Source organism: Stigmatopora argus, chromosome 1 (assembly GCF_051989625.1).
Source record: "Stigmatopora argus isolate UIUO_Sarg chromosome 1, RoL_Sarg_1.0, whole genome shotgun sequence".
Classification (NCBI taxonomy): Eukaryota; Metazoa; Chordata; class Actinopteri; order Syngnathiformes; family Syngnathidae; genus Stigmatopora; species Stigmatopora argus.
This window is the reverse complement of record NC_135387.1, coordinates 12,831,715-12,857,928: the sequence shown is the minus strand read 5'-3', so window position 1 is coordinate 12,857,928 and position 26,214 is coordinate 12,831,715. Positions and strand designations below refer to the sequence as shown.

The 26,214-nt window shown below is 42.0% G+C and overlaps 1 protein-coding gene across 4 annotated transcripts; it reads right to left on the bottom strand.

The window, feature by feature from the left end:
• Window positions 1-816: 816 nt before the first annotated feature.
• On the bottom strand, window positions 817-25,752 carry LOC144072494 (segment polarity protein dishevelled homolog DVL-1-like). 4 transcript variants are annotated; one of them, XM_077597590.1, is made up of 17 exons: window positions 25,311-25,752; window positions 18,162-18,231; window positions 16,751-16,872; window positions 14,172-14,290; window positions 13,654-13,746; window positions 11,138-11,276; window positions 10,060-10,153; window positions 9,846-9,915; window positions 9,538-9,677; window positions 7,924-8,000; window positions 7,729-7,796; window positions 7,566-7,643; window positions 7,078-7,212; window positions 6,798-6,965; window positions 6,514-6,729; window positions 4,219-4,257; window positions 2,350-2,499 (listed from the first exon to the last, which is right to left on the bottom strand). In XM_077597590.1, exons 1-16 carry the CDS (start codon window positions 25,478-25,480, stop codon window positions 4,253-4,255), a joined length of 1,764 nt encoding a protein of 587 aa, XP_077453716.1. In that variant the 5' UTR covers window positions 25,481-25,752; the 3' UTR covers window positions 2,350-2,499; window positions 4,219-4,252. The 4 variants fall into 4 exon arrangements, with proteins under 4 accessions (XP_077453701.1, XP_077453702.1, XP_077453705.1 ...); XM_077597575.1 differs by lacking the exon at window positions 4,219-4,257 and having other exon boundaries at window positions 817-2,499; window positions 25,311-25,747; XM_077597576.1 differs by lacking the exons at window positions 4,219-4,257; window positions 13,654-13,746 and having other exon boundaries at window positions 817-2,499; window positions 25,311-25,746.
• Window positions 25,753-26,214: the final 462 nt, after the last annotated feature.

Genomic DNA, 26,214 nt, shown 5'->3' with positions numbered 1-26,214 from the left:
GAATTAAAGCCTTTCTTTAGTCAGCCCGAAAATTCCAGCTAGCAAATTCATGTTTAAGCCTGCCCAGATTACACCTGCCAACAAATTCAAAGAGAAAAAAAGAGCTAAAACCCACTTCCCATTCATTAAAATGGCTGAAATTCAGTTCATTTATCCATTTCAATGTGGTTATTTTACTGGTTGTGTGCAAGAGCCACCAAAGTATTGAAACAAATGTTGGATAAAATCATTAAATATACTAAACTCGAGCTGGCTATAAAGTTGATCAATTTCCGTGCAGAATGTCACATATTTGGCTGTGTGTGCATTGTGCTAATAATAAGTGCCTTGCCGTATTTAAACCAATCAAAGAAGCTGATTTGCTGTTTGACTCAACTGCAGTGTGACGACTGACTGGAAAATTAAGTAATGTTGAGAGCAGCTTTATCTCAATTTGCCCACGTTCAAGTAACACTTCCCACACATGACCGGCAACAGTCTGTGTGCTTCTCCTAAAAGCATAGAGACGTCACTGAGTTGTGGTCTACAAGTGTGAAAATAAAAATGTACAGTGCATACAATAGGTCCTCAGATCTTAGCTGAGCTCACTTCCTGTCGGGTAATGTGGTACACTTAAGCTTACTCTTTTCATTTAGGAAAAAAGGTGGGCTCAAATGTTCTGAAAACTTTCTGATGAAACTGCCCACTTGGAAAGTACACTTATGTATTCAATAAATCGACATTAACATCACACCTGTTAATATATATGTCCACTACTTTTCCTGAGTGAGTACCAATTTTTGCGCGTTTATGGGGAGTGACAGATTCAGTCAGACCTTTCAACATAGAGATTTTTAATCATATATAATAAATTTCTATGTACAATTAACTTTTCTTTTGTAAAGAAAGACAATGCAAGGGAAAGCGCTGATTGCAAACAGTGTTTGATAGCAACGTCAGGAGAGATAACTTGGAAAAGTGCTCATTAAAGTTTTCTGGGGGAAAAGAGGTCTGAATATTTGGGATGAGGGGTTTGGCTTTGTGTTGTTGTTGTATTTTTTTTTTTTTTACAAAGCAGGTTTGGATGTAACTAAAATATCATAGCGACGCAAACGTAGTCAACCATATATGCATGGCACATCGTTGATTCCTATGGCAGATGGTGAGTCAATAAGACGAGAAGTGCTGCCATAATACATAAAAAAGACTCTTTGATCAGTTTAAAGACTAATTGTGCTATCATTGAAAATATTATATTCCATTTTTCCACAGTTGTTTGTAGTATTTGATCTCTGCGTGATTCCCTTCTGATTGGACACATCTGTTTTCCAATTGCTTTGCTAGGAGGACAAAAAGTGTAGGAAGCTCCCCCTCGTCCACTGTCTGCAATCTTATTGAAAACAAAATGAACAGTCAACTTTCTTGACGCTGACGACGATACATTCGACGAAGAACGGCTACGACTGTAAACTGGCCCCTGATTGACAGACGGCCAATTCGTGATTGTCAGTCGGTCAAAATGGACAAATGTTTGGCACCACCAATATAACGCAACCACATAAATAACAACACAAACATACTCCAGTGTACGGATCGTTCCTTTTGGACCTCAGCCCACATGAAGGTCATACTGGAAAACAAATGCACTTGAAATTCATGCATTGTCCCGCCTCCTTCCAACCAAGATGAAGATACCCTCATGACCGCAGTTTAGAAAAAGAAAATAAACAGTGGTACTGCTACAGAATAGGAAAACCAGTCCAAATTTGGCAGCCAACGTTTACCAGTACGACTCCCTCGAGTCCAGTAAGTGCGGGACGTTGACGGTCTGGGGATTGAGATCCAGGCCCGGGCATCTGAAAGTTCTTGCAGGGGAGCATATCCAAGACGGAGCAAGTAAACGTCCGGCACGGCCGCTTGAGAGATTAGAATCACCACATTGAACAGCACTTCACAAACTGTACATTTCACGTCCAATCTGCAGCCACGGAATTGCCCACAAGGAGAAAGCCGGTAACGGTGGCAGGCTAACGGCACTGTTCCGTCACATGATGTCAACAAAAAACTCGCAAGGATTGCCCATAGCGTGCTGGAAGGATTGGCGGCTGGCGGTGAGCTCGGGGGGAAAGGCGGCCAACTCTCGCCCGGGAGGCGCTCCTGGTGGCGTGCCGCTGCTGACCGAAGCCTTGGGAGCCAAGCGGGCCAGACAATACGGTGGTGGTAGGCCGGGGGGGCCGTAGGAGGACGCGTGGCTTCGCTCGCTGCGGGGGCACGAGCCCGGCCCATGTTGGGAGACGGGCGCTTGACTGCAGTTAAAGGAGGCCTGGTGGCTCCTGTGCGACTGGCTGTGACTTGATCGGGCGTGGCTGCGATGACTCATCTGACTGGCGCACCTGTCGGCCCGCTTCCCCCCGCGCACGCCCGCCTCCGTCTCGCTGCACGTCGACTTGTGAGTCTTCTCCTGCGGGGACGAACGTCTCCCTTTGCCCGCACTGGGGTTGGATCCACTGCTACGGCTTCCTGTTTGGGAAGAAAATGATTTCTTTATCAGATTAAGGTCATCAGAAGAACAACCCAGGCAGGCACAACAGCTGTGATTCCCCATGCATTTTACATGACATATATATGTGATTGTAAAACAATTCAAAAAAATATGTCCATGTCTCAATAAAGTCATGAACTACAGTTTATTTTGGCTAGCCAAAATGTTCAGTAAATAGACATTATTTAATTTAAAAAATTCTAAATATTACACTTTGTGCCTTATTAAGGTATCGAAAATGTTGGGTTTAAATTGAGCAAAGATTGAAAATTCCATTTGATATTCAATATATATATTTGTAATCTAATAAGTGCAAGTATTGACATCTGATTCTCAAATGGGAATCTATAAAAATATTACGAAACCTTTTAATATGATCTCATGTCAAATTTTGAGTTATATTTGACGGGGTCTTATCGCTCCCTGACAGCAGTCAGTCTCCTACAATAAACGTAAACAAAACCCTACAACACCTTCCAGGGAAAACAAACGTAAGAAAAGAGTTAAAACAAAATAGCGCAAATTGTACAGACTTTGAAAAAGGTATTTGTACAAAAATGTCATTAAGGCTGTTTAAAAACACGTTTATCCACTTAAAATGATCCTATCTCCAGCAACTCAATCCTGAACTATTTTTAAAAAGTACTATATCCATCAAATATTTGAAATAGGTTATACATCTCATTCCACTTATCAGAGGCATACCACATGGCTGCCTCCTTATCAGTAAATAAACCTTGCAATACTCCCCTTTAGCAACGAGCCCAACAGTACTGGGTAGAAATGGCACTGAGATTGATAGCGCTGACCTCACACTGAAACTTCCACCAAAGAATGAACATGTATGCCCAAAGGTGCAGGTGTGTGCGTGCGTGGGTGGTGTACTGCGGGCGGGGGTGACATACGACACAGAAGACAATACGAAATGAGTGTAGGGCAAACCTTAAAAACCATGTAAAGTGAAATCAGACTCCCTGCTTAAGAAAAAAAGATCATAAAACACTATTGGCGCTCATCATGACCATACCAGAGACTTTTCAACGTTTCGCAGTAGGGACAGCGCAGGTTTCCGTTAGCTTTAACAGAGTGGTATTCTAACTTTTGAGCGACACTAGTATTTGGCCTAATAAATTCTGATAGCGGTTTGAATATAGACACTTGCATTGCATGCATTCAACTTTTGACATTTTTCACAATTTTGAATCTTATTTTCCTGATTAAAAGTCGCACTGTTTTCATAGTTTGGCTGGACCTATGACTTATACTCAAGAGCGACATCTACCTGTCTTTAGTTTTTTCTCACTCTGACCACCAACAGTTGTTGTTGTACAGGCTATAGTTTTCCCAAAAACTGTTATGTTACATTACCGGTGGTTATTTTATTTGTTGCTCCCTATATTACTATTACTTTAACGTATAATGTTTGTTCTTGGTTTCTGATGATTTAAAAACTGCCCCCCAGAAGACATATTTTTTCCCACTTCATTGCGTTTTCTTTTGCCAGAGCACCTTGCGAGATCACTCATTGGCGGCGAGATATTTACCAACTCCGTTCCAGAGTGTGGAAGTTATTTTTCACTTTACAAGGGAATTAATTTTCCGGTGGGCACGCAGAGTAGAGAACCACAGAAAATGGACGAGAGAAAGAGATGGAGAGGGATGAGGTGATGGAAATTTGAGGGGTATAGCAGGCTTACCGGTTCCCCCAGTGTCCTGGGACTACCTCCTCCTTCAGTCTACCGTTTGCCCAGCAGAAACAGAGGGAACAACACAATTACACACACCTTCCCTGTGGCCGAATGTTCTGTACATTCACTCAAACATGCCCAAAACAATCATCAGATAATGGCATCATGTGGTGAAAATTAAAAAAATCTATAATCAAAAACAATGAATGTTGTGAATAAAAATGAACTGCCATGACAGAAGTGTGGAAAAAAACAAACTAAAAGATGTTCTCAACAAAAGCAAGCAAGACAACTCTGATGTTTGACGGCTGTATCTAGAGCTTGTCAGGTCTGATGTCTTAATAGACAATGCACAATTCATGAAAATAGGACACAATCCTTTCCTTGTTTCTGCAAATATATGCTACATAAAATCCTAAAGTTCCCATTCACAATACATGCAAGAGGAGGATCTTTGTTCACAAATTTTCACTGCATGTACGGTTGTTTGGAAACCTACGATCACCTTTAGTAATTTCTTTAGTTTTTTTGCGGTCTTTTTCGGTGAGAATTGAAAAAGGGTTACTTAAAAAAATTCTAATCAATACAATTAACCCTACAGCAAGAGTGAACCATCTGGCTTGCTAAATCCTCCTCCAAAACCCTAACCCTCCCACTCCAACTCAATAACACAGCATCTTGCCACACCCGACCACAATGTCACATGAGAAATGTAAACAATAACAACACACAAGCTCCTCCCACACATTGGCACCTTGAGATACAAGTGACTCCTCTCTCAGGTTTTTAACAATACAATTCATCTTTCTGATGTTGTTGGGTTTTTTATTTGCTTTGACTTGCGAGCAAAATGAGGAGACTCAAGTACGGTATTGTAGCATTGATTCGAATCACTGCAAACCAAGCAGCAGTTTGGCAGTTACTTAAATGAAGATGAGGCGTTACATTTTTGCTTTTATTATCAACTAAGACTAACATTCACGCTGGCCCACAAAGAAAGAGCACTAATTTTTCCACATTTGCTCAGTGCAAGTAACAGAAAGCATGCATCATGGCCCAATGTTGATTGATTCCGACATTGATGGAGAGAAATGTGTCAGATTTATTTGTCACACCCAGTACTGCAGGGCTGCATGACTCACAACATGCTCAGGGATACAGTCAACCCCCTGTTTTTATTTGTGGCCTGATGGCAATTTATTTTTATGTTTTAACTGTAAATTCCCAATGTGCCACAAGATGGTGCCAAACAGTTATCAAAGATGAAGTAATGCATCATCATCATCATCATCATCATCATCATCATCATGGATTTAGGAATTGCAGTCAGTCCAGTTGGCAGAGACTTTTTTACAGCCTTTTAAATAATACTAAATGTCACATTTGTCATTTAGTTACTTAACCACCGAAATTAACAGCCTTAGGTTCATTGCTATGTGAGTAGATCTTTGGGCAGCCATTCATTCATTTTCGGAACCGCTTATCCTCACAAGGGTCGGGGGGGTGCTGTCGCCTATCCCAGATAACTACGGGCACCAGGCAGTGGACACCCTCAATCGGTGGCTAACCAGTCGCGGTGCACGAGGAGACAACCATGCACACTCACACCCATACCTAAGGGCAAATTAGAGTGTGGGAGGAAACCCACGCAAGCCTGGGGAGAACATCCAAACTCCACATTGTGAGGACTGACCTGGGTTTGAACCCTCAACCCCAGAACTGTGAGGCCGACGCGCTAACTACCTGTTTACGGGGTTGATCTTTGGGCATGATTAGTAAATGTGTTAGTTTTGAGAACACTAACTATCTAAACATACTGTGGATTTCACTTATTACAGGGGTGGTCCGGAACATGTCAAAATGAGAGGGTGATTGCTATGCTATTGAAGTTAAACATGTCAATTCAGGCTAGGTTCACACCGCAGGGCATTATGGCAATTCCGATTTTTCCGTAATTGACATTTTTTTGTGTAGCTATTCATAACAGATTTTTTCATTTTTTTAATTAACCCGAGACCCTCATGTGCTGCATTAAGAAGCAAAAGATGTTTTTTGAACTTTTTGTGAAAGAGCCCTAGATCGGATTTGAAGGTAAAAAGACTCCTCATACTGCATGAAAATATCAGCTACATGTCACCTACATGCAGTAAATGATCCTCTTTTTAAATGATGCCCTCGAAACATGTGTCTATTGACACCTTAATAGCTGCTTTTTGACAAACAAAGATTCTATTTTGATTAATAATGATGTCATTTGCCATGTTGATTTTCCTCCTGGAACAAAACAAGTTTGTCAGTACTTACCCTCACTGTGCTGGCTGCCTGCGCTACCACTGTGAAAACTGTGGCACGGGTCCGAGTATCCTGGCGGGAAGCAGGGGGGCGCGGAAGGGAAGGGAGGGTAGGGGAACGGTTGCCCTCCCATGGGCCATGGGTTGGCAGCGGGAGGCAAGGGTGCCAAAGCGTCCGGCTCAGACCCGCCTCCGCTGGATGCCTCGTTCAAATTGAGAGACGCCATGTCTTTTGAAACAGAAAAGAATATATTTAGTCAGATCAGAAATAAAACGATTCATTTCATGATACTCTACTTTGGCAGAGGTCCCCAAAGGTGTAGTAACACTGTTCAGAGAAGGTGATCTTGTTGACAGTATGTCTCAGGTAGCCATGTTTCAGCAAGCTGCTGGCATACTTCCTAGCATCCCGCCGGTCTTTAAAGCCCTCCACCCGGGAGTAGAGCCAATCGACCACATCAGCGCCTGACACAGCAGGCAGAGCCACACTTGGATTCAACCTCAGAACTTCAATTTAAACATTGTTTCGCAAACACTTTTAAGGCAACAAAGTTTTGCACTGAGTTCTTTTACCCACCAATGACAGCGTTGGAAATAGTGATCTTTAACCACATTCGGTCCCGAATCTCCAGGCCTGAGTCTGGTAACTGCATTATTTTGACAATGGTTGCCATGTCGGTTTTGCTAGTTGATAGAGGTAATTCATCAAAATCTGCCCAAAAAAACAGCATTATTTTAATAATGGTTGCCATGTCGCTTTTGCTAGTTGATAGAGGTAATTCATCCAAATCTGCAAAAAAACAACAACACCCGAATCCTTGCTACATTGCAAGTACCACCCCTCTGTCACTCAATATTGCAGAACAGCTGGCAACACTAAACAATTGAAACCTTGTTATAAACTAAATAACGTCTTTCTTAACAGACACCTTCTAGATTGAAATTTCAGTTGGTTCACAATGACACATGGCAGTGAAACATGATCAATCATGTCAGCCTTTACAATTTAAATTGATTTAATGTCTACAACTGTTAGTGAGGCAGTGAAAGAGTTAAGGATGTTACCGTAGTGGGGGTATGGTCCTGTTAGGGCAGTGGTGTGCGAAATCCAGGCAGCAGGATCAATGGGCCTCACTGGCTCAGCTACTCATAATGACAAGGACACAACTTGATTTTCGACTTATCTAAATTTACATTGCCCTTGAAACTATTCAAGTATTCGTCATACCACGAGGGATGGTGAAATAGCTTCGAGGAGATGGGTCCCAACATTTGGCAACAGTAAGGCTAATAGGACTGAAAAGAAGAGCAAATGAGAGAAGCTTAGACATGGAGAAAATTTCATTCAATAAGTAACCAAATTCCCAATTGTGTCACAGACCACACAATTTATAAGCAGCTGGCATTTGCCAAAAGTTGTTACCCGGTTTTAGAAACGATCTCTCTTAGGATCCTCACTGCATCATCGTTGCTCATGTTTTCAAAGTTGACATCGTTCACCTGGGTAAACAATGGCACAATTTTTGTATTGACAATTAGAATGAATGGTCACAATTTGCACTTTTTGCCTACACACACACACACACACAAAGAGCTGTATGGATAGACCAATAATCTCATCTGCAAAGACCTTTCTGCATCATACCAAAAGGCAGATACTGCATTATTTTATCAAATAAAACTAACCCACCAGTCATCATTATGAGTACAGACGCTCCCCTACTTACGAACATTCGAGTTACGAACAACGGTACATACGAACATGTCTGCAAATTGTGTTTATGTCGAAAAATGTTCGTAAGTTCGATTTTGTATTGCGCGCCTTTTTCCGAGTAGTACTTCTTTCCGCCGCTAATACCGACGCCTGGCGCTGTGAGAGCTCAGCTCACCCAGCATCTACCTTCTTCTGCCCACTTCGTTGCAATGCGGAAGTGCGTGAACGTATCTCCAGTGCGCAAAGAACCTTTTTCATTTTTATCATTAAATATCTCGTGCATCCATTATTCAATATGGTTGGTGAAAAGCGAAAGGCTTCTATTGAGGGAGGTGAAAGGAAGAGGCAAGCCATTTCATTTGAAATGAGTGGCAATAATAACGAAGCTTGATGCGCGTTGCACGGGAATACAACTTGAATCGTTCGACCGTCAGTACCATTTATAAACATAAAATCGAGCAGCAGGACCCAAATATTGAACGTTGCACAAAGTTTGCAAATCAATTGAATGATGCCATACAGTGCTACCGCATCATTTATGATGAAAAAAAGAAAACTGCAATCGTCATTAGATAGCTTCTTTCGGCCAGTTTCTAGTAAATGTCTCTCTCTCTAATGTATGTATACAGTACTGTATGTATTCTCTCCATTTTATTAAATGTTTTTTTTTTCAGTACAAACCAATGCGTGTTACTTATACAAGCCTTAAACATACAAATGCACTTATATAAACCTTCAATATACTTATATAGGCCTTAAATATAAATTATAATACAAAATATAGCACTGAGCAACTTACAAACTAATTCAACTTATGAACAATCGCTCGGAACCTAACTTGTTCGTAAGTAGGGGAGCGTCTGTATACTCTATTTTGCATGAAGAAGCCTCAGTTGTGTGAACGGCCATTTACTTGTAAAAGTTAACCCGCTATACTTTTCTCTCTTTAAGAAATTGATGCCAGTCATAATTTCACATAGTCTATATTCTGTATAACATATACAAGCAGCTACATAAGCATTTTTTTTTCAAAACACTCCCCGTTTTAATTTTCGACACAAAGCAGCCCTCTAGCGGCCATAAAAGAAATTGGAAACCTTTGTAATATACATTGTCTGGAGCTGAAAGACATTCAAAACGACCCGAAAAAAGATTTAAGTGACAAGAGAAGGATGATAAAAATATTGAAAAAATGAATACGGTACTCTAGTTAATAGAATAAATAAATATATGTCTGCAAGAGCTGTGCTCTATTTTTATCCCCCTCCTTTGACAGTTCCCCAGATCAAAAGCAGACAATGAGGACAGGATGCACTTCAGTACCTGCAGCAGCATGTCTCCAGGTTCTATCCTGCCATCAGCAGCCACAGCTCCACCCTTCATGATGGAGCCGATGTAGATACCACCGTCACCACGGTCGTTGCTCTGACCCACAATACTGATGCCCAGAAAGTTGTATTTCTCTAGTGGGGGAGACAGAGTAGAGAAATATCATCAGTTGGCTTAGAATTTGAGATGCAGTGGGATGTCATTTGTCCATGCAACATTGACATGCTTGGATTATTTTAGGCTGAAACATGATCATTCATTCACAGCTCTCCCAGTTAAAATGGGAGTTTTAGAGAACTTACCCATGTTGAGTGTGACGGTGATGATGTTGAGGCTCATGGTGGAATCTGTGATGCTGCTGAAGGAAGAAGACTGAAAAGACAGAGGGAGAACACACAATGTATGAGGCAAATAACTCAATGTGGCAGCAAGTCAATTTCATTTAGGCTGCTCCTTTGTCTTTTATGCAGAGGGTCACAGAAAATGACAGCACTAATGTGTCCTATAGACGCTCACCCGGTCTATCTTGGCCACTTTGTGCCTCCGTCTGCGGAGCTTGTGCCTGCGCATCAGCTGGGAGGAGGTGCTGTGTTCTGTGGAGCTACTTAACCTAAAAAAAGAAGAAGAGTGCTTTAGTAGTATTTTTCAGACCTTAAATCGCACCAGCCAAAGATTACACAATGAAGTGGAAAAATATGTACTAAATGTCTCACTGAAGTAAAAGTGGCATTTTTGGGAGGGTATTTTTTTTATATTATCAGATACCTGGAACAAACATACTATAAAATATATATATAAATAGGGCGGCCCGGTGGAGCGAGTGGTTAGCGCGTTGGCCTCACAGCACTGGTGTCCTGGGTTCAATCCAGGTCACGTCCACCTCTGTGGTGTTTGCATGTTCTCTCCGGGTCTGCGTGGGTTTCCTCTGGGTACTCTGGTTTACTCCCACATTCCAAAAACATAGATGGTAGGCTGATTGGACACTCTAAATTTCCCCTATGTATGGGTGTGAGTGTGCCCTGCGATCGGATGGCCTCCGATTCAGGGTGTCCCCCGCCGTTGGCCTGGAGTTAGCTGGGATAGGCTCCAGCAGCCCCCTGCTACCCTAATGAGGATAAATCGGTTCAGAAAATGAGATGAGATAAGATGAGATGTCGAAATTGAGTATTAGTCGTTGGGACCAAGTGTCAGAATTCAGACCGCTATCACAATTCATTATGCCAAATATTAGTGTGGCTCAAAAGTTTGAATACAACTCTTTTAAACCTAGAGGGAATGTGCACTGTCCCTACTGTGAAACATTGAAAAGTTTCTGGTATGGTCATGGGCTCCAATAGTGTTTTATGATCGCTCTCTTTTTTTTTCTCTTTACAAGGTTTTGACAGAGAACGATGCTCCTTTGAGTGGGATTTTAGAATAGCATGAAACTAGGAAAAAACCCATCAGCACAAAAGCAGAAGAAAAGAACATTTCACCAGCAACCATTCTAGGTGCTCACGTCATCCATTTCTCACTGCAAAGCGTTCTACTGAAATATGCTTTATACTAGGAGCAGGAAGAGTATGGCAGTGATGTGGCAGAAGACAATTCTCACCTGCTGGCGTTTTGGTCTTCGTCACTGTCGACGAACGAGCTGGACTCCAGCTCGCTGCTCATCACGGAGGCGCTGTCGTAACCCATGGCCGAGTCCCGGGCAGTGCGCTCAGATTTTGAGTGGCCATTGATGCGAGGGACTGGTCACAAAGTTGAAGGTAATCAGAGCGGTTGCAAAATCAGGCACACCTACACATTCCCTGCTTTGACATAAAGATATCTAGTTTAAAAAGGCAATGTTCAGTCTGGACAGAGTTAAAAAAGGTTCATTTATGAATGAATAACCTTTGCAATCATCTATAACTACAATGCATTACACGGAGCCGTTTCTAATAATATTTCCCATCATCCAAATTGCATGACCAGCAAAAATATTTCCACTTAGTTGAAAAAAGGGGAATTTGCCACCGATTCATGTAAAGCATCAAATTGGTTTGTGCGGGTGTCGACGTTGGGAACTTGAGAGAAAGAGAGATGATAGCGTCATGAAATTACACGCAGCATACATACACCGCCATTGAGGAGGGGCCGCCTCCGGGAAACAACGCATTGGCCGGAACGGCCGGGCGAGGCAAAGAGGGTGAGGTGCTGAACGCATCTGCCGAGCTCCAGGGAAACATTCCAGTAATGATATCGTCCTCATTGCAACAAATTGCGTTTCAGAGATGTAAAGCCTTTGCTAGATGTGTCACATTTTTCTCCTGCACACTTCCAGACACTTGTCTATCTAAAAATGTCTACTCCCCATTTGACCAAAAAAACATTCAATTAAAAGCTGGGTCTTCAAGTAACTCCAATGTTGTGTCATAAAAGTACACGCAAATGTTGGTAATAATTGGCACTCGGCCAATTATCATTTTTAAAAAGCGGTGGAAAAAAAAACCAATTCAGGTTTCACCAGCAGCCTTCATCGTATGCGCTGACAATCTGACAGTCAGGATCAAATGTTCTCTACTTGTTGTCTGCCTCCCATCACACACAACTATAGGACGCCTTCTAATCTCCCTCTGACCAATCAGAGAGCAGAGAATCAAGATGAGCTCTTCGATGAGGTGCCGTTCTCATTGCAGTCTCAGGTTTTAACCTCAAAAACATATGAACTGTATTTTTTCCTCTGTTATTTAAAACAGTTGCTTCTGTGTTAAAGCTTCATTTTTAAGAATTGTGTACAAGCTTTTGGCATAACAAATCACATGACCTGTTATGCACTGGCTGTACAATATGAGAATATCAGCCTTGGAACTGATCAAATCCCTCGGTAAACCACCAACAACCGCAGGGTCCAACACCTGTTTAGCCTTCCAAGAGTTTCAACTGGACAATTCATCTCAAAACATCCTTGCACAGGCAGTAAAATAATAGGGGATATGTTTCAAGGCTTAACAAGTTCAAGCAATCACTGTAAAATGTCATTGACAGCATCACTCGGAGCGGGTGGATAAGGTAACTGGGGAATTCCAGGCGTTGATGCTGCCGGCGGCAAGGTTACAATACTTTCTCACTTTGTCTGTCTTTGTTATAACTTCACATTCAATCTGAGGCACTGTGGCCCTATTTAGTCAATCAATCCAAATAGAATTAATTTAATGAATTCAGATTGACTTGACTGGTTGATTTCCTGGGCACACAACTGCTGCTGCGGTGCTTAAGAAGGAACCTCTTTCTCTTTCTCTGCTGCTTCTGGTTCATTAGCAGAAAAGCACTGTGGGTGGGTGTGTGTGTGTGTTGGGGGAAGGGAGGGGGCGTACATGTGTGTGTGTGTGTGTGTGTTAGCCAATATAATCAAAGAATAGCATGCATAGGAGGTTTGGAACACTTTATATGAATTTTATGACACTGTCATAAGACTGTCGTAGTCATAACATGACAAGTTTCATGAATATGAATTAATGTTTCTGATAGACAATCTTTCAAATGCCACCAGTGTCTTGGACTCTTAATGACATCTGTCATAAATATTTTTTCATGATAGGTTTCATGTCATGATTGTGATCGTTTTATGACACTAGCCTAAGAAGCATTCAAGTAAAAAGTGTTCATACGGATGTTCAAGATAGGATTAATTTATTATTGAAGTAAAAAGAGGAGGAAGAACAGTAATGCAAAAAAAAATGTATTTAGAAGTGAATGGTGACTGAAAAGGAATGATCTGTTTTTCCATATTGCTGTCAATATTTAAAGATTGAGCCATCCTGAAATGTCTGGTTACATTTCAATCTCGTTAAAAGGCAATTGTTTTCATTTTAACAATTCTGCTAGGATATACAAACAGATGAGCATGAGTAAATATTAGTCTTTGATTGATTGATGAGGCGGGTGGTTAGTGCATCGGCCTCACAGTGGAAGGCCTGGGTTCAAATTCAGGTCGGTCCAGTTTGCATGTTCTCCCCGGGGTTGCATGGGTTTTCACCGGGTACTCCAGTTTCCTCCCACATTCCAAAGACATGCATGGTAGGCTGATTGGACACTCAAAATTGTCCTTAGGTATGAGTGTGAGCGTGAATGGTCGTTTGTCACCTTGTGCCCTGCGATTGGCTGGCCACCAATTCAGGGTATCCCCCGCCTCTGGCCCGAAGTCAGCCGGGATAGGCTCCAGCACCCCCCGCGACCCTAGTGAGGATAAAGCGGTTCAGAAAATGAGATGAGATGATTGATTGTCACAGATCTATTTTTTTAATTATGTCCAGGATAAAATACTTCCAGGTAATTCAAAATCTAATGAAAATTCTTGTAAACTAAATCCAGTCCGAAAATAAAATAACTGTTAAAAGCAGCTGCACTTGGTGTATTTGCAGGCTCAAAAAACATGTGAAAATCACAAGGACAGTCACAAGATGCTCAAATGGGAAAAAGACTTAACAGTAGTCGTGAAATAAACAAAGTTGAATTAGCCAGACACGTGGTTTAGCTACGATGACGGAAGGAGGACAGTGATGTCTATTTTTGCCACATAGCATCTAAATCCGGTACCTCACGAGATGACAGTCGGTTCGAACAAAAAGTCAAGTTTCCGATGTCGGCATTGTTGTACTTACGCTCGGTTTCTCGAGCTCTCCGCCGTGCACGCTCCCTCTCGCGCTCACGTCGGTGGCTGAGAAGTGACTCCGTACCAGTCTCGGTATCCTGGCCATCACGACTGCTCACCGCGTTGGCGCTACAACCAGAAAACTTAAGTCAGATTGTGCTAAGGGTGGGGGCATGGTTTTTCATTTCTCATTTGATGACTGACTCTCATTAATAATCCCTATAGTCATTGTTTGATGATAGATGGTATATTTTCAACTGTCATTAATGACCAGATTGCCACAGAGAATTGTTATTTGGGACACTGCTGGCAAATGATAATAATACGATCCCTTGAAAGTCTAGATTGTGCCTCGAGCACAATTTGAAGTGAGACACATCGGGGTGAATGATGGATAGCTTGAGTAGGTGTGCAGTGGCAGATCAGGTGTGTGAGCGCAATAAACTGGTCTGTGTACTTGCTGTCTGCAGGGGTTAAAGAAGTGCTAGAGGGTACATTGTTATTCTGTCAGAGAGCTGAAGGCGCTGAGGGGTCAGGAGACTCGACGAAACCCGAGTTGGCTGAGAACTCTACTTAACTATGTCATGGTCTGTCACGCACAATTTGGTAAACATGTTTTTTTTTTTCCACCAGTATACATAATTCATGCCTGTCATAATTCATGAACATGCTCATGCAAAAATGAGCACTCATAAACAGTATGGAAAATATGCTCTGTGGTAACTATAATGGGTTCTGCCTGGCCTAGCTTCTTCTTCTAGGGCTATATTATACAAAGCTAAACTGCAGCTGTGAACAAATTCCATCCCCCTTTTTTTTAAACCGGCCAGCCCCTTTGTCGCCAATGTCCGCCCCTCCCTTTGGGAAATGGAGATGGGTGCTTTTAATGTTTGTTAATCCGGATTACTCGGCAGAAACGCATCACTTGCGCCTAAAACAGCTAACCCCTGCGCTCATCAAATGCGGCCATTTATCCTGAGGAACATGGGAACGGCATGTACAAGGCACAAAAGGGAAATTAAGTAGTAATAATATTCTGTCTATTTAGGGAGAACGGGAAAGCATGGATAATAGCGGGGAGGCTCACGATGGGGATTATGGAGAAAAAAAGGCTGGCCTGTCAGACTCAAAGGACAAAAAGAAAGAGCGCGAGAGAGAGCGACAGGGGGGTGACGGGTGAGACAGAGAAAGGTGGGGGAATTTGAATGTGAAGGTTGGCGCACTGTCATTTAGCACCACGTGGAGGCAGTAGTCCTGAATCAAGCAAGATGGGGACAATCGGATCAGGAGGGCAAAACCCGGCGGCAGAGGGCAAACTCGAGCCGAGATGTCAACACTAGATAAAGAGATGGAGTGAGACATGACAGATTGCTTGTTCTCAATATAGAATATTGCTTTGGCCTCGCAATGACAACAACCCTCACCCCCATCGACAGCCCTTTACGCTATATTTAGATAGGCGCAATATTCTCCAGGTATTGCTCATCAGGCCGCTGAAATAATATTACAAAACCAAGGAAAAAGTCATGAATTGTAAAGGCTTAAAAACAAATGAGAGGTTTTAGGAGGATACTGTTATCATTTTATTTTTCAGGAAAAAAATAAGCAATAATGAATTCATTGATACCAATTTGACCACAAAACAAGTATAACTGAAAAAAAGGAACATTCTCATTCCTTGAGATTCAAATAACACATTTACGAGCCTTTTTTAATCATGTCAATATTATCATACTATAATTATCGTATTCTTTGGCCTATAATGCACATCGAATTAAAAGGTTCACCATGAAGGAATTAGTTTATTTGCATACATAAGGCTCACAGAACTGACTATAAAGCCCCTGATTAGACAATTGGATTTGTGTAAAAGGGGTTTAAGTTGACTAGAATCACAAATTTAATAAACTCATTGAAGATAAAAAAAAATACTGTCTCAGGCTTGACTTAAAAAAAACGTTTCACTTGACCCAAGTCAGCTTTACAAACGTGGCTCGGCATGACTCAACTCGACAACCTTGTAATAAGGCCTGACTCAAAACAATTTAGTGACTCGGCTTGACATAACCTTGCAGATTGTAAACTCTACAGCATTTAATAATCATATTTCCCAGTGCTATTTGCTCACCATAAAACACCACTGGAACACATTAAAGGCAAATCTATTCATACTTCATCTTCGTGCCATTTTCTTGCTTCTTTTCGGTATGTCCCTAATACTAAGAAACAAGCCTATATGTAGGACTACTTAGAGTGACTAATGCTTCTCAATGCTGCAAAAGCTATTTTAGAATGCATCATTTGTATCAAAACAGAGTAAATACCGCCTCTACACGCCACGGAAAGCAAAGAGGGACAAAAATTGGCCCCGGAGCATGCTTCTATATGGAGGAGTTTTCTCACATAGGTGGAACATTCACACAGGCGCACAGCGAACTTCACCTCCAATGAAGCTTGTGATGATGATTCTATGTGACTAGATGAAATGGGCCCACTGCGTGGTTAAAAGCTCACCAAGGAGTGTGTGCTTGAATACAAGTATCTGAGTGTAATTGTGCATGTATGACAAGCACCGATCGGCCTACTCACTGGAAGGAAGGGGGCCGCGAATCGCCGATGCCGCCTGTTCTTTCGAGGGGAGGGGGCAGATCTGCATGGCTTTCTGTACACTGCGATCCTCCATCAGAGTGAGAGCTCTCTGCAAGCACCAACTGTGGGGAAGGAAAAGTAATGATGGATTCTGTTCAACCTCAGGCCATTTGTCACACAAACCTAACCGTTGAATGATTTCCTTCGCTGTCATTGACCATCGATTCCAATCTATTTGAAGTGCGAGGGCTGGCAGTCAAAGTGTGGAGTGGCTGATCAGTCCATAGTTTACTAGCATATTCTGTTCAACAGTGATTTCTCCGAAAGATATTCTTGCACTTACCTTGTCGAAGTATGAAAATCATGTGGACAATTCAGTGAGAAGGGGTGACCGTAGATTTAATGAGATATCCCAGCATGTTGGAGTAACCCGTTTTAAATAGGACTGGAAAATGAAAATAAAGTGAAATCTTGGCCATTTTGCAACCAGAGATTTACTTTTTAGATTCATTCATTTATTTTCCAAACCGCTGATCCTCACAAGGGTCGCGGCAGGTACTGGAGCCTATCCCAGATAACTATGGACACGCTGAATCAGTGGCCAGCCAATCACAGGACACAAGATGGACAACCATCACACGCTTACCTAGGTGCAATCTAGAATGTTCAACCAGCCTACCCTGCATGTTTTAGTGACGTAGGCACAAATCAGAGTAGCCGTAGTAAACCCACCCAAGAACATGCAAACTCCACACAGTAAAGATCCAACTGAGATCGAACCCTTAACCCCAGAACTGTGAGGCCAAAGCACTAACCACTGGACTACCAGGCTGCCAGATTTACTTTTTGTCATTACAAAATGATGGGTCCCTGAAACTTGGATGCAACATAAAGAAATTAAATGTAAACCATTTGCCATTAATAACACAAACATCAAAGATGACCAAGAGCCACTTGCTGAATTAAAAAAACGGCTTGCTGTACCATCATGCTCATCAATAATTTAGACCACCGCTCTGACCTCCATCTTCATCCCTAAATGAGAATGGACCAGTTAAATGTAAATCCTCTGCTAACACGGCAGCTTGATTTAATTTGACATCCCTTATTGCCCCCTGGGGAGACTCTGGTAATTACACAACACGGCAAAGCAACTGAAGTAACAGATTGACAAATAGGTTGCACTGGAGCTAAGACATCTTGCTTTCGCTGTCAAATTCAATGAGTGTTTAAGCAGTTTAAGATATAATCCAGCTCAGAACACCTATGTAGTATATCTGAGCCATTGTATCACGCTGAAGAGTGTTGAGAAAAAGCTTTGTGTAGGCGTTTCCATTTACATGATCCTCAAGTGTTCCATGCAACTGCACTCGGAGCAAGGCATGCATGCCTCATCATCTCACTTACTTACCCAGGACACAACTCTGCCGTTGAAACAAGGCAGCTTGGCATTGTCATCGGAAATCTCTTCTTTGACAACCCTAAGGAGCAGGAAGAAACAGCATGGTCAAACTCTCCCAAAACAACAAGAAATACTTTTTTTGTGTAATGCTGCTGAGTAGTATGATAACATAGTCATCCCACAATGCATTCAGGCTCTCTACATAGTTGTGGCAAACCACAGGAAAAAAAATGTAGGTTATCACATGGTAATAGATAAACAAGCATTGCAGCTTCATCACTGGCAGCTATAAATTCCCCAACAAAAATACCTTGCAGTTAACTGTTGACCTGCTGGGACAAAGTTTAACGGCAGCCTGAGTCACACCTGCCAGGCTGATGGCGCCAGGATATAAACTGGCCAACACACTTACAAAACATGATAATTATCAGCATATCCCTAGAAGCTAGAATTTATGTTACAACGAGCTAGACCAGTTTTTCCCCTTTTCTTTACAAGTGGACAAAATAACATTTAAGAAAATAGATTAGTTTTCGGTTCATAAACACTACCATTTTAAAGCCACTGTAGTGCCAATGCCTTCATTTGTTTTGACAGACAACTATTTGTCAGTATGCTGTTGACACCTATGGAGTCTAAATGAAACAGCAATGACAAAGATACAGTACAGGCACAGTCAAGTTGTCTCAGTCAGTCCGTCAAGTGTGAACATGTCACTCACTCGAAACACGTCAGTTGGAATTTAAACTGTACGATTATACCATGTATGTACGGTTTGCTTCAGCTAAGTTACTCGGTTTGTGGCACACCTTAGTAGCGCAAACCCTTTGAAAAGTGTCATGGAGGAGTTGGACATTGGAAAAGAGCGTGTGCGGTCGTTTGGTCGCCGGTCTTTTGGTCGCCGTCTTTTGGCCGCCGGACTTTTTGTCGCCTGTCTTTTGGTCGCGGTCTTTTGGTCGCCCGGACCGCGACAAGGGGCGACCAAAAGACCGGCGACAAAACAAGGTAAAACAACACGTTCTACGCATCAATAAAAGCCAACAATGGCCCTGAGCAGTTTCACTGAGCGGACGTGTGAGTGTATAAGAGTTTGTATGTACATGAGTTGTCCCAATAGGAAGGGACGTCAGTCAGGGTCTTAACAAGTTTTCCAACAAAACACAATAAAAGTACGGGAAAATTGGAGCTTTTCTTTAGCCTAATAATTAATAGGGCATTAAGTATGACTAAATAATAATTCACAGTTTGTATTTAGGGAATTTGAGCAACGATTTAAATGGTAATTATCAATAACCTTCTGGGCGACCAAACGACCGAGTACCGGAAAAGAGTGGAATATATGAAACAAGGAAGACCTCGGTGCAGGAGCAAGCCATGCAGAAGTTTGAGGCGAAATGGCTTCAGGCCGCAACCTTTCAGAAACCTTTGCGGTTGTGACAGCTAGCCTTGTTGGAAGTGTTTGCATCCTCTGTCAGGACCTACATGAGGAGCTGTTCGGCATATTGTGAGGATAAACAAAGTAAAAGCGATGCCTTTCCTTCCTGATTCTTCCGTTAGGTGGATGACTGTGTTTGCGCCTCAAGTAATCCTTTAAACATCTGTTAAAAAATATCACTTTCTAAGGCATGATCAGCTATTTTGGAGTTTAAACCTATTTTTCCAAAGAAGTGAAAGAAAATGGCATTATCAGTTCTAGCAAGCCCCCCAAATATCTTACATTATTACTGCAATGAATTAAAATATGCATTTTGTCACTGCGTTTCTGTTACACGTGTGCTTCTGTGATAGGTTCTTTCAGATTTAGTGTGTGCATGTTAGCCCCATCTCTAGCATTCATTTTGAAATCCAGCCCAAACCAGAAAAGACTAATTTGATCTGCCAGACATGTTTCTTGTACATGGCAAAAGTTTGACTGGCTTGCCCGTCTAATGAATGCTTGCTATTGTGATAAAAATCTACAAATAATTGAAAATGCATCACGATTAAGACCTTCTGGAGCAAAGTTCTGTGGTCAGACGAAACAAAAATCGAGCTGTTTGGCCACAATGCCCAGCAATATGTTTGGAGGAGAAAAGGTGAGGCCTTTAACCCCAAGTTCACAATGCCTACCGTCAAGCACGGTGGTGGTAGTATTATGCTGTGGTGCTGTTTTGCTGCCAATGGAACTGGTGCTTTACAGAGAGTAAATGGGATAATGAAGAAGGAGGATTACCTTCAAATTCTTCAAGAAAACCTAAAATAATCTGCCCGTAGATTGGGTGTTCCAACAGGACAATGACCCCAAACACACATCAAAAGTGGTAATGGAATGGCTAAATCAGGCTAGAATTAAGGTTTCGAATGGCCTTCCCAAAGTCCCGACTTAAACCCCATTGAGACCTTGTGGACAATGCTGAAGAAACAAGTTTATGTCAGAAAGCCATCAAATTTAACTGAACTGCACCAATTCTTCAAGAGGAGTGGTCAAAGATTCAATGAAAATGGCCAAGGGACATGTTACCAAATAGTAGCGCTGCTGTATGTATATTTTTGATCCAGCAGATTTGATCACTTTTTTCTGTTCACCCATAATAAAGTCATAAAAGAACCAAACTTCATGAATGTTTTTGTGAAAAAGACGTATCTGTTCCAATCACTCTATCAGAGAAAAAACAGTTGTAGAAATAACTGGAAACTCAAGAGAGCCATGACATTATGTTCCTCACAAGTGTAAGTAAACTTTTGACAACAACTGTAACCAAGGATATGGGCAGTTTTCTATGCGTAGAAAAGTTGCAAATCTTAAATCAAAATGATTAGCTGCAACAATATTCTTAACACTAATTTAAAAAAATAATTATTGTAACACCCAGTTTGGGGGTGGTACAAGCATGATCAAAACATGATAATAAATGTCAAAAGCTTTTATATTTTGGGGAAGAAACAAACAAAGCAAATCGGGTAGGTTACAAAATATAGAGCCTTAGGATAACGTGCACCCCTCCCTAGAGGCCCCCTTATTGTGTGAGACTTGTACAAGCCGTTTTCACAAGCATCACAGTAAGATCCAGAGTACACTCGAGCACACTAGGGGCAACGATGCCCGCTACTGTGATGCAGCATCAGCACCTTGAAGTCTCACGACAAGCAAATCAGGTCGCTCAATTAGCCACTTGCCTTATGAATATTGATGACGTGGTGTAAACAAAAACAAGTGAAGTAGGAATTGTGCGCAAATAATACACATCCATGCAAACGTGCAGTTAGAACTCCAGCAGGAACTGCAAGGACACGTCCCCCCCCAAAAAAAAGACAAGTCGAGCGGTTCGTCTGGCCGTCCCTTCATCGCGCTTTGCCTGGCTGCTTACTCAAAGTGGTAATAAAAATGGTGTACGTGATTTGCAGCAATCTCATAGGAAAATGTCTGCTTCTTCCTGTGCAGCAGGGGGTCTACTATAGAGGGCCCTGCACTGGCTGCTCATTTCCATTTCAAACAGCATCGAGAACTACAAGGGATTTGATGTTTTCCCTTTCTGCTCGACAGTCTTACCGCTCCTTCGGGCAACGCGGCCAGCACGACTGCCACAAAAGAGCCGCCGTCCTCTGGGCCTATGCCTGCCTTCCCTTCTATAGTGTGCCAGTGCCATACACATCTCACAAAGTCTGGATATCCAAGCCCGACTTAAAGGCCAGAAAGCTTCCGCGGACACCTTCGTGCTCAATCCAACCTCGGTCCTATCGAGCCCCGCACTGTGTTGATATGCAAGCTGGGCTTCGCAAAACGTAGTTGCATCAGTGGACGGACCCAAACACATTCTGTTTGTTTCCATAAACTGATTGTTGATCACCTGAGCCTCGGGGAGCAGCCCGCCTCTCACTGCCAGAGACGCAGGAAGCCCAGCATACAGAGCAACCCCAAGCGCGGCCTAGCACCAGGAAGAGCCGGTTTCCCTTCCAAGGTCAGCCTGCAGTGGAAACAAATGACGACTGGGTCTGCATGGAGACAACACCCATCTTTTTACTTCCTCCACTCGAAGTTTTGGCATTTAGAGCGTGTACAATGACGAAAAGGACACAGGTATGTCATCCTTAGCAGCGACCCCACTAATTTCCTCACCAGTACATAGATGTCCCCGTGGGAAGGGATTTGGGGAGCCATTTCAGCAGCGGTATTTAACCTGGAATTGTCAGCAAAGAATCACACATACTCAGTGTGTAGAATGTGATGTGCAAAGTCACTAAAATAGTCAATTGTGCAAGTGCTGATAAAGATAAAATGCCAATTTCCTAAACAATTCCTAGAACCCCCAACACCCCACATTTTTTTATTTAAATGAATAGGAGCTACATTTTGGGTTAATCTCTCACATTCACTGCAGAAGGAATGCTGGTAACATTTTGCTTTTTTGAAAAACAAAGATAAGATGAGGCATGAGCTTCCTGAGCTTGATCTCCCTGCACTTTTTGCCAGAACTGAAAATATAGCCAAAGAAGAAGAAAATTTTGTTTGAGACTGTGATTCTCAACTTTTAGGTCTCAATTTAAAAGTTGGTTAAGGGGCCACTGTGGCACATGCGGTAAAACAATATGGGGCCTAAATATACGATGGTACTGAGCAAAGACATTTTGAGATTACAGATGGCATGAAATATTTTTGTTGTTGTTTTTATTTTTTAAGGTTTTCCTTAGGTTCTGTTTTTGATAGTTTAATATTCTGGGCCTAGTATTTTTTTTTGTTATAGTATAACTATGACAGATACTACATTAGTTTAGAATATCGATTTTGGCATCGAGTTGCCTTTATTTGGAAAATACAATGTATGGGTTCATGTGTAAACAACTTCCACCAGCATTTACACATGTGGGATTTTATTTTAAGAAAAAAAAAATCTGAGAATTAATCACGTTTTGGTCATCTAATGTTTATTATCCCTTCTAAAAAAAGTAAAGCTATTAAAATGAATGCATTTGTAGTGAATATGACAGTCAGTAATCCCTCGAATATCGCGGTTAATGTAGACCAGACATTGCCGTGATAATCGAAAAATCGCGGAGAAGGATCACCCCTATTATTACTACCTCTTTTTACTTCAGTGCTGAGTCCTATTAGCAAGCGGAAGACAGGGGAGTGGCTTCTGCTTACAATGTGTCAGCGTGGATTTTCACATTTTTATGAACTTTAATTTTTTTTTAAAACTAATTAATAGCAGAAAAAAATTGCAAAGAAGTGAATTCGTGATAAGTAAAGTCACGATAAGCGAGGGAAGACTGTACGTACATATTAGTCAAATTAAATTTTCTTTATTATGGTTAACATCTATTAAGGGAGCAATTTAGGAATATACATGTCCAAGTATGACAAATAGTTAGCGCAAGACAGTTTTTCTCAATCTTTTGATTGTAAGTGCCACCTAACAATTATTTAGCTATTAAAACATCCATGAAATTCTGCAGTTTTGTGTTTCTGTTTGTTACACGTGCCTAACAGTCTTGATACCATTCTATTAGGCCCCAAAAAATGTTGGTCACTGAGAAAACCTAAGGGTTTTGGACAGTGAAAATTAGCCATTGCTTTTAAATTTCTGTTCATCAGAATTATCTTGGAAGGTTTTGAAGCGATCATTGCAATCAAAAGATTCTTGCAACCACAAAGGAGACTTCAAAACTTCTCTGCAGATATTTGGCCCAGTTTTCTAAAGCAAACAGCTCCAGTTATCTCTGCATTTGCCGGTTCTTTCTTCAGACGACATGTCCCAGCTTTTTGCACAGATGTTCATCTGGATGCCGATAAGGGATCATAGTAGGCCAATTCAGAATAGGAGAATTTTGAGCTGTGTTTGAGATCATCATCTTGCTGCAAGACCCATGACGTTTACCTGAGAGCAAGCATTCTGACCCTGGGAGCACCTTTCTCTCCAGAATTGTGAGTTCACAATTTCACAGTATGGGCAATGTACTTTCCTGTGACCACCGTGAGGTTAACAGAATGGTAAAAAACACTTTTTGAGCATGTGTGAATAATGTTTTTTTGTATTGAAATACAACTGTGAATTTATTATCTTGCATTACACCAGAAAAAAAAAACACGTGATCTTTGTACTAACATTTTTTGGTGTATTATTCAAAAGGTTGATGGAAATAGTATCCCTTGTATTGCTAATGATTATTAGATTCAACACTTTAATCCTCCTTGTTATTGACTAATAAGTGATACCGACCCGGAAAATGTCAGTCAATCTTTTGGAACAAAAAAGAAAAAACATGAAGCTGCACAACCAGTCAGGTGATCTGTCCTTAATATGACATGTCTTCAGGCTAACCAACCATGCTATAAGAAACATTTCAGTAAGATCCATCCATCCATTGTCTACGAGAGAAGAGCTAGAGCTCATCCCAGCAGAGAAATAGGTGTGGTATATAAACCCTCGACTGGTCACCAGTCAATCGCAGGACACATACATTAGCTCACATTCACACCTATGTGCAGTTTTAAGTGTACCAATCATTCATCCTTTCAGGGAATCCTAAAAAAAAATCCACCCAGGTCATTGGGAAATTCAAATTCCAAATCTCGAAAGACTGTGCCAGACATCATTACGAGTTCAAGGTCTATCAACAAGATCACAATTATAGATAATGTCAATAAAATCTAGAGATTGCATGTTTGATTTAGCTTTTTTAATCACCACATTCAATTGGGCGAGTGAAAATCAATATTTAATATTTTCCCATCATCAGCAAGCCCCTGCATAAGATATATACTAGATTGACATTAAATAAGCGTAACCGTGTCCTTACACAAAGCATCAGTGCATGTGTTTAGAGGCGTGTACAAATGACGTTTTTTGATGACACTACCCCCAAAAGCTCACCGAGATGTTCACCTGCAGTCCGTGTTGTGAAACAAATGACACGACAACAAACGAGAACGCATGCATGTGCATTTGGGTGCGTCATGACGACCCCATCGGGCGGATGTGATCTGAGCTCGAACACCCGTGGTTCGACCACCGCGCACGGGAACGAGCAGGTGCCAGTAAGCGTGGAAACACTGCTTTTTTATTTTTTTTATTTTTTTATTTTTTATAAGCCCACCACGACTCAGCACACGCACACCGATCGCGATAAGAACACAATAAGCAAAGCTTGACGACGACGAGGACAACACGGGCCACTCACCCGAAATCCTGGTCCATTGATTTGAAAAAGAATTTGTAGCTGTGGACGGGTCGATTGTTGAGGACATTTTTGAAATCGGCTAAGGTGACTTTGTCCGGAGAAACAGACAGTTTGACCAAATAGGGAGTCTCCTCCTCGTCTATGTGATAAATGATTTTGGTCTCCGCCATGAGACCGAGAGGAGGGCGAGCATTGGCAGGACTGGAACGGAATGGTAATGAGCAGGCCCGCTAAAGCTTTAGCAGGGAACGCCACACGGGCTAGTACAAGCGCGTCCGCGTGGGGGACGAGCCATGCGAGCCGGATTTCGACATGTTCGCCCTCGGAGCGCCCGTCGTTCTGCCCCGCCGAGCTACGGTGGCTGTAAAACAGGAAGGGACAGTCCACATCCTTGTGATATGCTCGCTGGGAAGAATATTGGCTGAGCTTCGAAGTGCCTGGTGGACGAGACGGTGCTACCATCTAGCGGCTAGTTTGGGAAGTGCGCCCTCGAACGGGGACGAAGAAATAAACACGGGCTTGAACCTGAGCTGTAAATCAGCGACACCGCCGTATTGTGTATGCGAAAAATGGTAATGATTTATTCCATATTTATTGATGATTTAAAAAAAATATTATTTACTGATTATCGTTACTTTCTTTGTTGTTGTTTTTTATTTGTGCACTTACCTACTTATTTATGTTGTTGACCTCTTATTTATTATTAAATCTTACTATTGATCTCATCTCATTTTTTGAACCGGTTTATCTCCATTAGGGTCGCGGGAGGTGCTGGAGCCTATCCCAGCGGACTCCAGGCCAGAGGCGGGGGACACCCTGAATCGGTGGCCAGCCAATCGCAGGGCACAAGAAGACGGACAACCATGCACACTCACACCCATACCTAGGGGCAATTTAGAGTGTC